The sequence below is a fragment of the Leopardus geoffroyi genome, chromosome D1 (assembly GCF_018350155.1).
Source record: "Leopardus geoffroyi isolate Oge1 chromosome D1, O.geoffroyi_Oge1_pat1.0, whole genome shotgun sequence".
Taxonomy (NCBI): domain Eukaryota; kingdom Metazoa; phylum Chordata; class Mammalia; order Carnivora; family Felidae; genus Leopardus; species Leopardus geoffroyi.
In genome coordinates this window covers 56,907,856-56,920,836 of record NC_059329.1, presented here as the reverse complement: position 1 = coordinate 56,920,836, position 12,981 = coordinate 56,907,856, and the positions used below count along the sequence as shown (strand labels likewise).

The following is a 12,981-nucleotide window of genomic DNA, read 5'->3' as shown; positions in this document are numbered from 1 at the left end:
TGGGGATCATTGAAATTCCCTCTCCCTGCCATCTCTCTCCTGCTAACAGAGGAAGTAAAAATATCCAGGGGAATGCTGAGGCATGAGGCTGAGGGGAGGTGACACAGCAGCCTCCTCCCATCAGTAGGGCTGGATCTAAACAAGCCCAGCCTCCCACAGAACTCTGGCCCTGGGCTGTCCCAGCCAGGAATCAGAGGAATTCAGAGAGACAGAGACAGAAGGAACAAGTGGCTGCATGAGGCAGGCACTTGGAGAGTGGGGTCAAGTTTTGCAGGAATTCCTAACCCATCTTGGAAGAGGTGGCTGAGGTCCAGTGTGGCCCAGGCGGCATCAGCCTGGTGCCTGGAGTCTCCACATTAGCGCCTCCCTTCTAGAAGTGGCTTGCGACTGCTGTCTCCAGGGGCCTCCCGATAAGGTCTCACTCCCTCTCTCCTGCTCAGCTCCACTCTTGAAATTGAAATACGGGCTGGAATTCACTGCACCCCAAAAATCATGGGACCCAGGATAGGTAAGTCTAGATGACGTAAGGAAGGGGCATTGGGAGGGAGTCTGGGGGCTATGTTCCCAGTGTGGAGGGTGAGGAGGTTGTAGAGCCAAAATGGGTAAACTGGGGTGAAGTCGGGTGGGGTGGGGGGCTTGGCGTTCCCCATGCAGAGCCAGACATAAGGAGATATAGTGAAGGTGTATTGAATGAATGAGTGAATAACCAAAGGGGCAGGAAGGGATACTGTTTGCTCAGCTGGAGGCAGGGAACCCAGCCTATGCTCCCTGATGACACAAGGATGTTGAAAGGGCGGTGCAAATTCAGGCCACTGAGCCCCTCACCGAGCTGAGCCCTGTTCTCCCTCTGAAGTAGGCAGAGATACAGACAAAGCAGAGAAAAACACAGATAAAAGTGTAGTCAGAGACACAGCAAGTCCAGAGATATGCAGTCAGACAAAGGCTGGGACAGAAGGGCGACAGGACAGAGGAGAAGACAAAGACCAGCAGGTGTCTGCAGGAGCATGCAGGGAAAGGGAGGGAGGTCAGCCCCAGAGAGCTGGCTGCAGCAGAGACAGGGAGAAATGAAGAGAAGCAGAGATCATGTGGGAGAGAGAACCAGAGACAGAGACAGGAGAGAGACAGGAGACCTGCCACGAAGAATCTGAAAGATCAGCAGAGAAGAGAAACAGGTTCAGAGAGAGACCTGCAGAGCCAAGCCTGGAGTGTGACTGAAGCACCACGTGGAGACGGTGGCGGTTCTGTGAACGGAGCACCCAGTCGAGCGTTTCTTGGGCAGGCGAAGGAGGAGGAGGAAACAAAGGGTTCTTCAGACGGGGTGGCCCTCCGGGCTGGCTGCCCTGTGGTGATCACTTCTGGCCTCTTTCTAGCTGTCTGTCCTCCTCCAGCTGTGTGAGCCTCACCCCCACTCAGGCAAGACTGAACTTGCTCCCTGTCTCGTGCACGCGACAGTCAGGGCTTTGTGGGCAAGCTGACGCACCTGGGGACCATGGCATGGCAGGAAGGGTGGGATGGATGCTTCCTCTAGGGACCTCACAGGAGAGATGACAGTGAGATCAGAGTTGGACGGATTGGTTTGGAGATGGGTCACTGACAAACCAAATTCCCCATCAGCCTTGGCTCACGGCAGGATGGGAGGGTTGGTGATCTTATAGGTATGGGAAGAAACTAGAGACTTTGGCTGTACTGCGCTTGCCCCCTGCCCCACTGTTATTCTGACCCCTGCAGGGCCCAGTTCTGGAATATTCTCTAGCTGCCCCCACATCCCACACATACAACAGGAGGCTGACCCCAGCATCTACCCACTGGGCCACCAAAAGTCTTGCTTCCTGAGCTCTAACTTAAGCTGAGAGGCTAGTCTTCCTCCATGCTCTCTTTCTGGTCTGAGGGCACTCTGAGGGATGTGGGAATTCAGGTGGGGCTGGGTACAAAGCCTGGATCCTGGGAAAGAGCAGGGACCAGCTTTCCTGAGGGAGGGAGGCAGCTCTACCAGCCAGGGGCTGATACACAAAGAGCAGTCAGGGTAAGATCTGGCTCTTGGCCTAGCCCCACCACCAACTCACCACATGTCCTTAGGCAACATGCAGAGCTTCCCCATCTGTGGGGGAGGAGTTGGAGAAAATGATCTTCCAAGGCCATTCCCATTTTGTGGTTTCAGAGAAGCCACTTTCCTACTTCTGCCCCTTTGCTCAGCTTTTACCTCCACCAGGAAGGTATTTGTCCATTTTTCTTCACCCATTCTGGTGAAATTTGCTATTTTCCTCCTTCAAATTTGCCAACTCTCCAAGTGCCAACTCCTCCAGGAAGCCTTCCAGACCAATTCTCCCAGCTGGAAGTAACCTTTCTCATATATGCTGTTTCACTTTTCTTTTTTGAGGTTCATCTTTTCTTGTTCCTAATATTGTTTCTGTTGCTTTTGAACCCCCCTGGGTTCAAAGTGAGCCAATCTAGGGCAGACAGGTAGGGCAAGGGAAAGAACCTGCAGTCCTGGGTTAAAATTTGAACTCTGTATCACTGGCTTTATGAGAATGAAGTGACAATCTCTCAACCTTTCTGATAGTTGAGGAAACAGATGCTCAGAGAGGGCAAGTGACTCACCCAAGGTCACCCACCAAAGGAGCAGCAGAGTGGGGGCCAGAACCCAGGTTGTCTTGATGCCAAAGCTCTTTCCTTTCTCTGCCATTACCCTCAGGGCTCCCGCCTCCCTTCCACAGACCCCACACTAGTGAGACTCCACCCATTTGGGCATTTCTCCACTGGTTCCAGACAAAGCAAACTATTCTCTGTGCTAGTGACTGGGGAGTAGGCAGGTTTGGGGATGATTATTTCATCCCAGGCTAGGCCTTGCCTACTGGGCCAGATCTCAGGCAGCTGTGAACCAGATGTCAAGCTAGCCTAGAGCCTACAATTGGGTGCCAAGCATTCAATGCCCAGTCTGCTTTCTGAGACCCACTGTCTCTGTGCAGTAGATGGAGGGGGTTGGCCAAGGTGGTCGTTTGGTCTCTTCCTGTACTGAGAAGCTCAATCTTCTGTGTCTGCAAGGAGCAGTGCAGCAAGGGCCTCTCTGTAGGGGAAGAGATCTCCCCATCAGTGTTAAGGGAGCCTGGCTATTTCCAGGGTGCCAGCTTGAACTTCAGCTGCACCCCGGGGGTCAAGAAGAAGTAAAGACATAAACTTGGTTCCAGCCACCCCTCATATGCTACAGCCCAGAGCCCTAAGCACTAATGCTTGAAACAATGGAGAACAATGCCAGTCTCACCAGACTGGGGGCTCCCTGGAGGTGGGGCCACATTTGATTCTCTTCTTGAGGGCCCAGATCTGAGCACAGGCTGGGCAGAGGCGGGGCATTGGGAAAGTCACGGTACGTAGACTGTCCTCCTTCACTCCATGCCTCCCCCCATGACATTCCTTCCTTCCCTCCAACCTGTTGTGAAAGCCTACTCTCCTTGAGGACAGGAGACTCATGATATGGAGTGAGGTTGGGTATGCTAGGGCTCCAAGGAGTAAATGTAAGCATGGAGAAATGAGCTGGGACTCACGGTTGGGGGACCGAGCATGGCCAAAGTCAGTGGCTACCTGTCTCTGAGCCTCATGCTCAGTGTTTTAAGCTGAAGGAGACCGACCTGAATTCCCTGCGGGCTCAAGGCTCGCCCTCCCCCCAGGCCCTCCTCATTATTTTTAAGGTCATCTTGGGTTCAGATAGGATAGCCAGGGCCAGAACTGGAAACAGAAAGTCCCAGCACAGAGTGAATGACCCAGCTTGGAAACCACCAGAAAGTGCTTGGCCTCCTCCCCCACCCTGCACGGATCTCCTTCAAGAAGCAACAGCTGGAAGGCTTGCAGTAGCTGGACCTCAAGCATGCTATTGTCCTCCCAACAGACCACCCAAAGTCCTGCTAGCAGGAATTTCCCAAAGATGGCAGCCAAGCCCTTCGTGGCTTTGACTCTTCCTCCTCCAGGAGCCCACCAGGCCATGCTGGGAACTGGAGCACTAAGGGGGCCCACTCCACCCCCACCCTAACCTGGGCCCCTCCTCTCCAGGCCCTGGCCTTCCCTTTGCCCTCACCCAGCTTAGCTGAATTCAACAACCATGTTTTTAAGCTGAGCCAGGTCTTGAAAGGTAAGAAGTGGTTTGCTGGGGAGGAAGGACACTCCAGGCTGAGGGTACAGTACGTGCAAAGGCTGAGGGGTGAAAAGAACAGGATGAATTTGGGGAAGGGCAACCATCTACGGGGCCAGAGAATAATGTTCGCTAGGGGTGGGTAGATGAAGCGGGAACAGTTCCTGGGGGCCTTGCCCTCTTGAGGCTGAGGTGTCTGTACTCACATGTTGCGGATGGGGTGGGAAAGGAGGAGGGGGCTAACTGTTGTTGAGGACTGCAGTGTACCCGGCACAGCATTTTCCTTCAATCCTACAAATACGCCACGAGACGGGCACTCTTCTCTCACTTCCAGAGAAGGAAAATGAGGCTTACAGGGGTTACATAAACTGCCCTAGGTCACATAGCTACAATGTAGCAAAGCAAATATTTGAATCCAAAGTCTTCTGACCCAGAGGGTTTCAGCAGGCACTTGACATGATCCCTCCGGACACAGGACGGGACAGGCTCTGCCCTAAGGAGTTCACTGCTTAATCAGGGGGACATAAGAAGTGTAGGAGACTGACCAGCCCTGTGGCCCAGAGCAAGGGCTTAGGGAACTGGCCCAGGAAGGGGTTTTATGGAAGGAAAGACAGCTGGTATGGGCCGCAGGAGCTAGGCAAGAAGGACCAGCAAGCCGAGGGATTACAAAGCAAGGAGGTAAGAAGGGCTCGACGCAGGGGTTGGCCACACTGGCCTCCTTCTACCCCAGCACTTCCAGAGAGAGCTGTCTGCCATTGTTATGAGGGACAGATTGCCCAATACTTGCCGCGGGGGTATTTCCCTTCCCAGGCTTGGACTGTGGGGGCTGTGTGTGCATTAGTGCTGGAGGCTGGTGGATTTTCCAAAAACATCTTGGCGCCTTTGGAACACTGTCCCCTCCCCTGACCTTGGCATCTGACCACAGTTCCAGGGCGGGTTTCTCTTTCGCTCTGTTCTCTTCAGATGGGGCACATGGCAGAGGCATCTCACTCTTACTGGCAAGTTGCCCACTTGTGGTTTCTGTTACCTTCTCTCCACTCATGTCTCCAGACAGCCAGAGATCTGGCTCCAGCCCATATCCCCTCATGGGCTCTCCTGGAGCCCGTGGCCTCCTAGGCATTTCTCCCTTGGTGCCCGCTGGCCACCCCAAGCTCACCATGGCCAAGGCTGAGCTCACCACTCAGTACCACCCTATAATCCTGGCCTTCAATGTTGGCATGTCCAGATGCAGAGCTGTGCCTCTCCCCACTCCACCCCTGCCCCCAGGATTCCTCAGCCTCCTGCAACCCCCCATAGCTGATTTTCCATGAAGTCCTGCCCATCCTACTTCCCACTGTGGTACCTTGGCTTGTTACTCTCCATTCCCACTGCCACTACCTGACCCAGGCCCCAGAGTCCCTTGCTGCTCTGGACCCCACCCCTGCCTTTGCCCTAATCCCTGCCCACCGCCTGACTTCTCCACTTTCCCCGCAGAGACATGGAGGTCTTCCCAGGAGGCTAAATCGGACCTCATCCTTGGGCTCAGAAGAAAGCCCAGCCCTACAGTCTGGCATTCAAGGCTTGTCAAGTCTGGCTCCTCCAAGCGCTCTAGTCTCACCCCCTCAACCTTGGCCCCGGGGCTCCAACTTTGTCAGACTGTTTGTTCCCTGAGCATTCTTTGTGCTTTGATACTTCTGCCCTTTTCTCTGATGTTTCTTCCTTTAGGAAGCTTTCCAGAAACTTGCAGTCTAGGCTGGGGCCTCTGCTCTGTTTCTGTAGGCTTGAAACTCCTTGTATCACATCAGTGAGCACATTTCACTGTGATTCTGTGTTAGATGTCTGCCTCCCCCCCCCCCCACCCCCATACATACACTGGGAGCTCCCTGAGGACAGGGACTGGGGCTTCTGGCCTCTGGGTCCCCAGAGGCCTGCCTCAGGTTGCTGTCAGGATGTGTGGAATAAATCTTCATTGTGACTTCTAGAACCAGCAGAGACCAGTTCTTCCCACATGGTGACCCTGGGCAAATCATAGCGCTCTCTGGTCCTGTTTCCTCATTCCTCAAAGCGTTAACCTAGCCCTGGCTTCCTGTCCAGTGGACTCCCCAGGCCCAGTGTTGCTGTGGAGTCACAAGCAGGTGAAGAGGGTCCATCAAACAGACCAGAAAGGCACCCCCCCCCCCAAAGAGACTCCAACAGGGCAAATTGCCACATGCAGGCCCAGAAGCTTGGACAAGCTGAGTGCTGGCATATGAGAATGTGGGCCGAGTATTGCCAGATCTGCTAATCTTTCAAAAAGAAGCAAAAAAATCTGGAGTTTATGTCAAGTTTCCTGTTTTTAAATGTTGGCAACCAGCTTAAAAACACTGAGAAAGCAAGCATTGTGCAAGCCCCCCAAAATGTCTAGAAGTCAGATGTACCCCCCCCCAGGCAGGACTGCCATGTGCCGCACCACTCCAGAGGGCACCATTCACTTTGTGGTGCACAGCCCACACAACTGTACATGGGCCTTTGGCCAGGGCCTCCCCATTGTAACCTCTGCCCTATACTCTATCTCTGCTAGTTCCTTTGGTGGCTTTGGCAAAGAGTGTGGAGGAGAGAACTTTCGTTCTCTTGCACAGGGAAGTTATTAGGAAAAAAAAAAGACGTTTGAATGCAGCTGGTGAGATGGGTTGGGGAGAGGACAAGAAATGGCAGAGGGAGGCATCCAGAGGGGTCTGTATTGCTTCAGGGATCAGAAGGAGGTGAGAGAGTGACACCAGGGCTGAGTCTCCCACAGGAAGGAGTATGAGTTATTCTGGGGCCTGGTGACCACACCTGGAAATAGATTCCCTAGTGAGTTTGGGGCAGAGGCTGACGAAATTGCTACTTGTGGGACATCCTGATATTGACAAAGGGTGTTATCCTGTGTGACCCTCACACAGGCTTCAGAGACAAGGTTTAGTATTCCTATCTTGCAGAGGCTCAGTGAAGTCTACTTGCTGGCCCAAGGCCATACTGGGTCTAAGTGATCTTTGATCTTGCTCTCTCTGCTGGAGACAGGCTCTTTCTTGAGAGAAAGAGTCATTGCCCTGACCCCACCCCACCCCCCCCTTAGTTCTCAGGATGTGGAAACTGTCACATTTCTCAGCAGATCCCTCCTGAAAGTTCAATTCTGGGCCTTGGTGATGAGTCCTGAACTCCCACCATACTTAGGTCCCCCAGAGTATAGGACTTAGATCCCCACATGTCCCCCTTCCCTCATTATGGTTGCTGTTGGGGGCCCAGGAGTCAGATAGATCCAGGGTCTGGTCCAGGCTTTCCCATTTACCAGCCCCAGGACTCTGGGTAAGTTGCTTTCCCTCCGTGCCTCAGTTTCCTCCTCTATATCATGGGGTCACAACAGCTGTCTCAAAGGGTTGTCTGGAGGATTGGTGAGGGAGCCCAGCCTAGCCAAGCACAGCACATAGTATTGCTTGGTCTGTGATAGCCCCTCAGACAAGCTCCTCTAAGTCCCTTCTTGTAGAGGATTAGGGTGAGCCAGAGAGCTGAGTCTCCCAGCCTCCCAACTTTCCAGCCTTCCTGGGTTGAACTTTTTCTGAATTCTCAAGTTCCAGATGTGGTAATGTTCCTTGCAGTCACAAAGCAAGTACGGAGGCCTGTCGGGAGTTTGTGTCAGGATAGACAGCTAACGGAAAGACTGGCTGCCTGATGGGGAATAAAACAACATTTACTGAACATCTGCTATGTATTGTATCCATGCTGGCTCCCCACATATTACTGGCATAACCTGTTGGTAAGACCAAGTTTACCATGATAAGGGATAATACCACTTCTCAAAGCTTTGGCACGATTCAGAGTGGGGAGGCAAGGTCAATATTTGTTGAGAATTGAAAGTTTGTTTTAAGGCAGGTCCTTTAGTATGGGGAGGGAGGTGGAAGAGGGAGGCTTGACTGGAATTGGGTAGGAATCATGATACAACAGTTTGTTGGTGGAAACAGAAGGTAAGGATTTTGTGCACAGAGATTCAAAGAATCAGAGGCACACACTCTGTTGATGGTTTCCCTTGAAGAGTCGAGCAGACTTTCAGGAAGTTCCTGTAATGAACAATCAAGCCATTTGCTTGAGCTGGTCAGTCTGGGAAGAGTAAGAAGAAAAAATGCTAATGAAGACAATGGAATTGCAAGGTCAAGTTAGTGCAGACCATAAGATGTGGTTCCAGGCTTTCAGTGTCCAGGCTAAACATGGGGTGGAAGGATCTGATTGTCGGTGGGTGCTTTGTGTACTGGGATGTAGGGATTACAGGCCCTGTCACAGATGAGAAAGCAAAGGGGCCACTGGTCCAAAACCACACAGCAGGATTGCAGCCAGGGGGGATTGAAACCTGGGCAATTGCTTCTAAAGCCAGTGAGTGTGCATGGAGGGAAGGGGTTCAGGTCCTCAGGTCTTGTGGTAAATTGGGGCCTGGATGAAAGGGAGAGACAATCTAGGGATGGAAGAAGGAGGTGTTAACTTGGAGGGGTCAGGTGCACATGGAAGGGAATGGGTTCAATTTGACCTTGTGGCCTCGGAAGCACTTGAAGGTTATAAGGAGAGGGGAGGGCAATCGTCCTCAGTGGGGCCTACTGTATCCCAGGCCTGAGCCAGCCCCCCTAGATGCCTCACGTAGATGAGGAAACTGCTCAGATGTTTCCTCTGAGATGAAAGGGCATGTCCAGGCTCACACAGCTGCTGGTGGCAGAGCTGGGGTTCGGGCCTAGGTCTGAGGACTTTGAAACCTACACTCAGCCCCACACCTGCCTGGAATTTTCTTTTTTGCAGCTGGGAGGTGGCTGGAGGAGGCCAGACTTTGAGCCTTTCCAGCAAAGAACAGGCAGAGAAAGGTAGTCCTCCCTGTCAGGCTACTCTCTGAAACCTCGGTCCCCATCACCATGGATCCAGCTGGCGTGAAGAATACTGACTCTTGTCATGGAGGGGACAGCGAGACCCCAGGCCAGAGCCCAGAGGCCTGCCTCTGCCTTGCAGACATTCAGAGTTTCCCCTTCAGTGAACTGAAGGTCTCTGCCTGACAGACATTCAAGATGACTGCCTGACTGGCTAGCTAGCTAGTTTAGCTTGTCTGAACAGACAAGTCTTCTGAGAGACAGCCAGACCAATGACTTACCAGCTGATGGACATGAGTTGGCCTGTGTGAGTGGCCAGCCATGTAACCAACTGACAGACACACAGACCCCTTGCCTGCCACTCTAGGGGCGTGGGCTCCAGCCCTGGGAACCACCTGGCCTACCTAAAGCCCCCAAACCTGGTTGCTCACCTGGGAGAGAAACAGACTCCGATTTTTTCCTGGAGCCTGACTTCCTGCCTCTCCCCTCATTCCCACAGGATACCCAGTCCCAGCCCAGGTTCAACTCCACAGCTGCCCGCTCTTCTGTCAGGGATGACCCCTGACAAAGTTTTCACCGGATGGGAAGGTCCTCAGAGATGTCACATGAGGAGGACCTACTTTCCTGGTCTCAGGATCCTCCTGTCGAGCGGAGCTTTGTCCTTATTCACAGAGTTGGACTGTTTCCTGCCAGCTCACTCAGAGGCCTCAGCCCACAGGAAGAGCTTGGAGAGGTCTGGCTACCTGCCTGACCAGCCCCGTTCAGTGTTCCGTGATCAACTGACCACCCTGCGCACTAACTGGTGGCTGCTTTCAGATCCCAGGGGCCACAGCTTCCCTCTACTAGACCACAGGAAGGTGGAACATTCTAAGCTGGTCCACTGATCTTCTGTCCCCCTCCCTCATCCATATCCTGGACTTCTTTCAGAGCTGGGGCTCCTGGTCAGCGACTTCTGCCTGCCCCCCAACTCAGCTCCAGCCTCATCATCTGGTTGGCCTGACCCCTTGATGTTATTGGGTGGGCACTGGCCCCTTTCAGGTGGCCTGGTTAGGCTTGGTTGGGCTCAGACAGAGAAAAGCATCTCCCCCTCATCCATACTGTGCAAGGAACATGGAGTGATGTTGAGGTTAACACCTGGGCTTGAGTCCCTGCACCAACATTAATCAGCAGAGCTAGCTACTTCTGAGCCTCTGTCCTCGTCAGATACAGAGATAACGAGAGCACCAAAGGCACAGAGCTATGGAGAAGTTTGCATGCATGTGAAGGCTGAGTTGCATATAAAGTGTGTAGTCCAGAATCTCTGCTGTAGTAGGTGACTGTCTATGCTGGTGAGTGGAACCAGGGCTTGCAAACGTCCTATCAGCCTCCTCTGGGCAAGTTCACCTGGAGACCCCTCACCTCCTTTTCTCCTCAGTGACCTCCGCAGAGCCCATCCCACCCCCACTTCACTGGGCCAGCCCCTTATCTCCTCCCGGTCAGGTGTCACTTTTGTTTCAATATCTCCTTGTTTCCTCTGAATACTTACATCCCCCATCGGGACTCCTCCCCAGCCATACACACTTTCATTTCCTCAAATTCCTCAAGCTATCTGAATAGACATTTCTCCAAAGAAGATATACAAATGGCCAAGAAGTAAGTGAAAAGACTCAACATCATTAGTCATTAGGGAAATGTTAATCAAAACCATACAAGATATCACTTCATGCCCACTACGATGGCTATCCTCAAAGAGACATGATAATAAGTCTTAACAAGGATGTGGAGAAATTAGAACCATCCTACGCTGAGGGTGGGAGTATAAAACAGCGCAGCCACTTTGGAAAACAGTTTGGTAGTTTCTTAAAAAGTTGAACAGAGTTGCCACATGACCCAGGAATTCCGCTCCTGGCTACATACCCAAGGGAACTGAGAACACATGTTGACACGAAAATGTGTACGATATATGAATGTTCACAACACCTGATACAATCCAGATGTCCTTCAACAGATGAATGGATAAACAAAATGTGATTTACATCCACAAAATAGAATGTTGTCCAGCCATAAAAAGAAAGGAGGTACTCATACGTGCAACAACATGGAGGCACCTTACATATTACGCTATGTGAAAGCAGCGAGGCGCAAAATAATTACATATTGTACTATTTTGTGTATATGAATTTATATGCAATATCCAGAATAGGCAAACCCAGAGAGCCAGAAAATAGATTAGTGGTTGCCAGGAGCTGGAGGGGAGGCGGGACTGCTAACAGGTATAGGGTTCTTTACTGGGATGATGAAAACGTTCTGGACTTAGTCGTGATGATGTATAGCCTTTTGAATATACCAAAAAGCACTGAATTGCGTACTTTAAAAGGGTGAGTTTTATGGTATATGAGTTATATCCCAATTAAAAAGAAATTCCTCAGGCTCTCAGGTACCTCGTGTGAGGAGCACAAACCCTTGGCTGTGGTGGTTCCAGGCCTCTGTAGCCCCTCCCTGATTCTGCCTTCTGGGTCTGGAGATGGAGAGTCCCTACCCCCCTACCTGGGTCAGAGGTGTCCTGAGTCCATTTCCAGACTCTAGAAGGAGCTTGTTGAATGAGGGGAAACTCCTGCCAGGTTGAGAAAATTAAGAAACAATGGAGGAGGCTTCCGCAGGAAGTGGGGCCCCAGGAAAGGAGGAAGGCCAAGGTGGTGGGGGTTTCCAGCTAGGTGGAGGCAGGGAGTCTCCCAAGGCTGGACTTCAAGCTCCTCACCGAGATTAAACATCAGGAGGGGCGCCTGGGCTCAGGTCATGATCTCATGGTTTGTGGGTCAGAGCCCTGCATCGGGCTCTGTGCTGACAGCTCAGAGCCTGGAGCCTGCTTCAGATTCTGTGTCTCCCTCTCTCTGCCCCTCCCCTGCTTGCATTCTCTCTCTCTCAAAAATAAATAAACATTATAAAATTAAAAAACAAAACAAAAGAAGGTCAGGAGGCCCCAGGAGATGCCCTTGTGGGGGTTCAGCTTTCCTCTCACTGCAGGGAGTAAAATGCTGACATGTTACCGGTTTCCGTGGAAAAACCCAGACATGTCTGATGGGGCCAAGGGTCCAGGTTCTAACCATAGCTCTGCTTCCTGAGTCATCACAACACTTGGGGAGTTCAGTTTGTCCAGGGTGAGGGAGGTAGTTAAATGGGATGACCTCTGAGGGCCATTTCTGCACCAATTAGCAATATGGTTTGATTCATGAGTTAGAGATTGGGCTAGTTAGCTCTATGATTACATGCAGGGTGGTGCCCTGTGGGGGTGTTGGTAACTGTTTTGAACTACTCCCAGGAAAAGCCTTTACCTGACCGTGGACCAAGCCTTGACCCTGCACCTGACCCTGAACCTGTGATCTCACACCGAGCCAGACAGACCCACAGCCACTCAGCCTCTATGAGCACCAATGTCTCACAGCTACAGGCCCAAGGGGGTCTAAGTCTGCACATTCTTACTCCTGGAGACCTTGCTTGAAACTTATGTAGTGTGGCCAGCAATGCCTCCCTAGAAGGAAGGTTTATGCTGGGAAAGGAATGAAGTCACTGTGAGATAGGTGGTTCCCGTTAGGATCTGGCCAGCATGGGCATGTGGGGCACATACCCTCTTAGGAAGGGCCCTCCCATCACTGGGACTCAGGGAGGCTGAAGGTGCTCAGACTCTCAGATTCTCACCAACGCCTGGAATACCTTGGGCGACCTGAGTCAGGGACATCCTCTGGGATTCCATCTCTACCCTCACCTCCTGGATGTCTGTCCCACAGGTCCAGTGGGTGAGGAGCCCCGGATGTCAGACAAGGACACCAAGGCCATGATGAGCACAGAAGACATACCTCAAGGCAAGGCCAGCCCAAACTCTCAGGACTTGCAACGAAGTGTGTTCTATAGCATCAAGGTATCTCTCAGGGCCTGCCGGGAGCAGGGGTGTCCGGACCTGGCAGAGAAGGCCGTGTAACTCCAAGCAAGCTGCTGCTTTTCTCTGAGTCTCAGTTTCCTCGTCTGTAGAATGGGTGGCTGTGAGAA

At 52.2% G+C, this 12,981-nt stretch overlaps 1 protein-coding gene across 10 annotated transcripts in view; it reads left to right on the top strand.

The window, feature by feature from the left end:
• The first annotated feature begins 174 nt into the window (after positions 1-174).
• SLCO2B1 (solute carrier organic anion transporter family member 2B1) overlaps positions 175-12,981 on the top strand; it is a 57,048-nt gene continuing 44,241 nt past the window's right edge. For 5 of the 10 annotated variants that reach the window (XR_006714004.1, XR_006714005.1, XM_045484005.1 and 2 more), the window contains exons 1-2: positions 175-508; positions 12,723-12,853. Coding sequence is in view for 7 of the 10 variants with exons in the window: in XM_045484005.1 (XP_045339961.1) it covers positions 493-508; positions 12,723-12,853 (147 nt within the window). In the remaining 3 variants the exon portion in view is untranslated. Of the gene's footprint in view, positions 509-4,656; positions 4,799-9,457; positions 10,287-10,601; positions 11,211-12,722; positions 12,854-12,981 lie in introns of those variants that run through there. The other 5 variants (XM_045484001.1, XM_045484000.1, XM_045484002.1 and 2 more) reach the window with 5 other exon arrangements.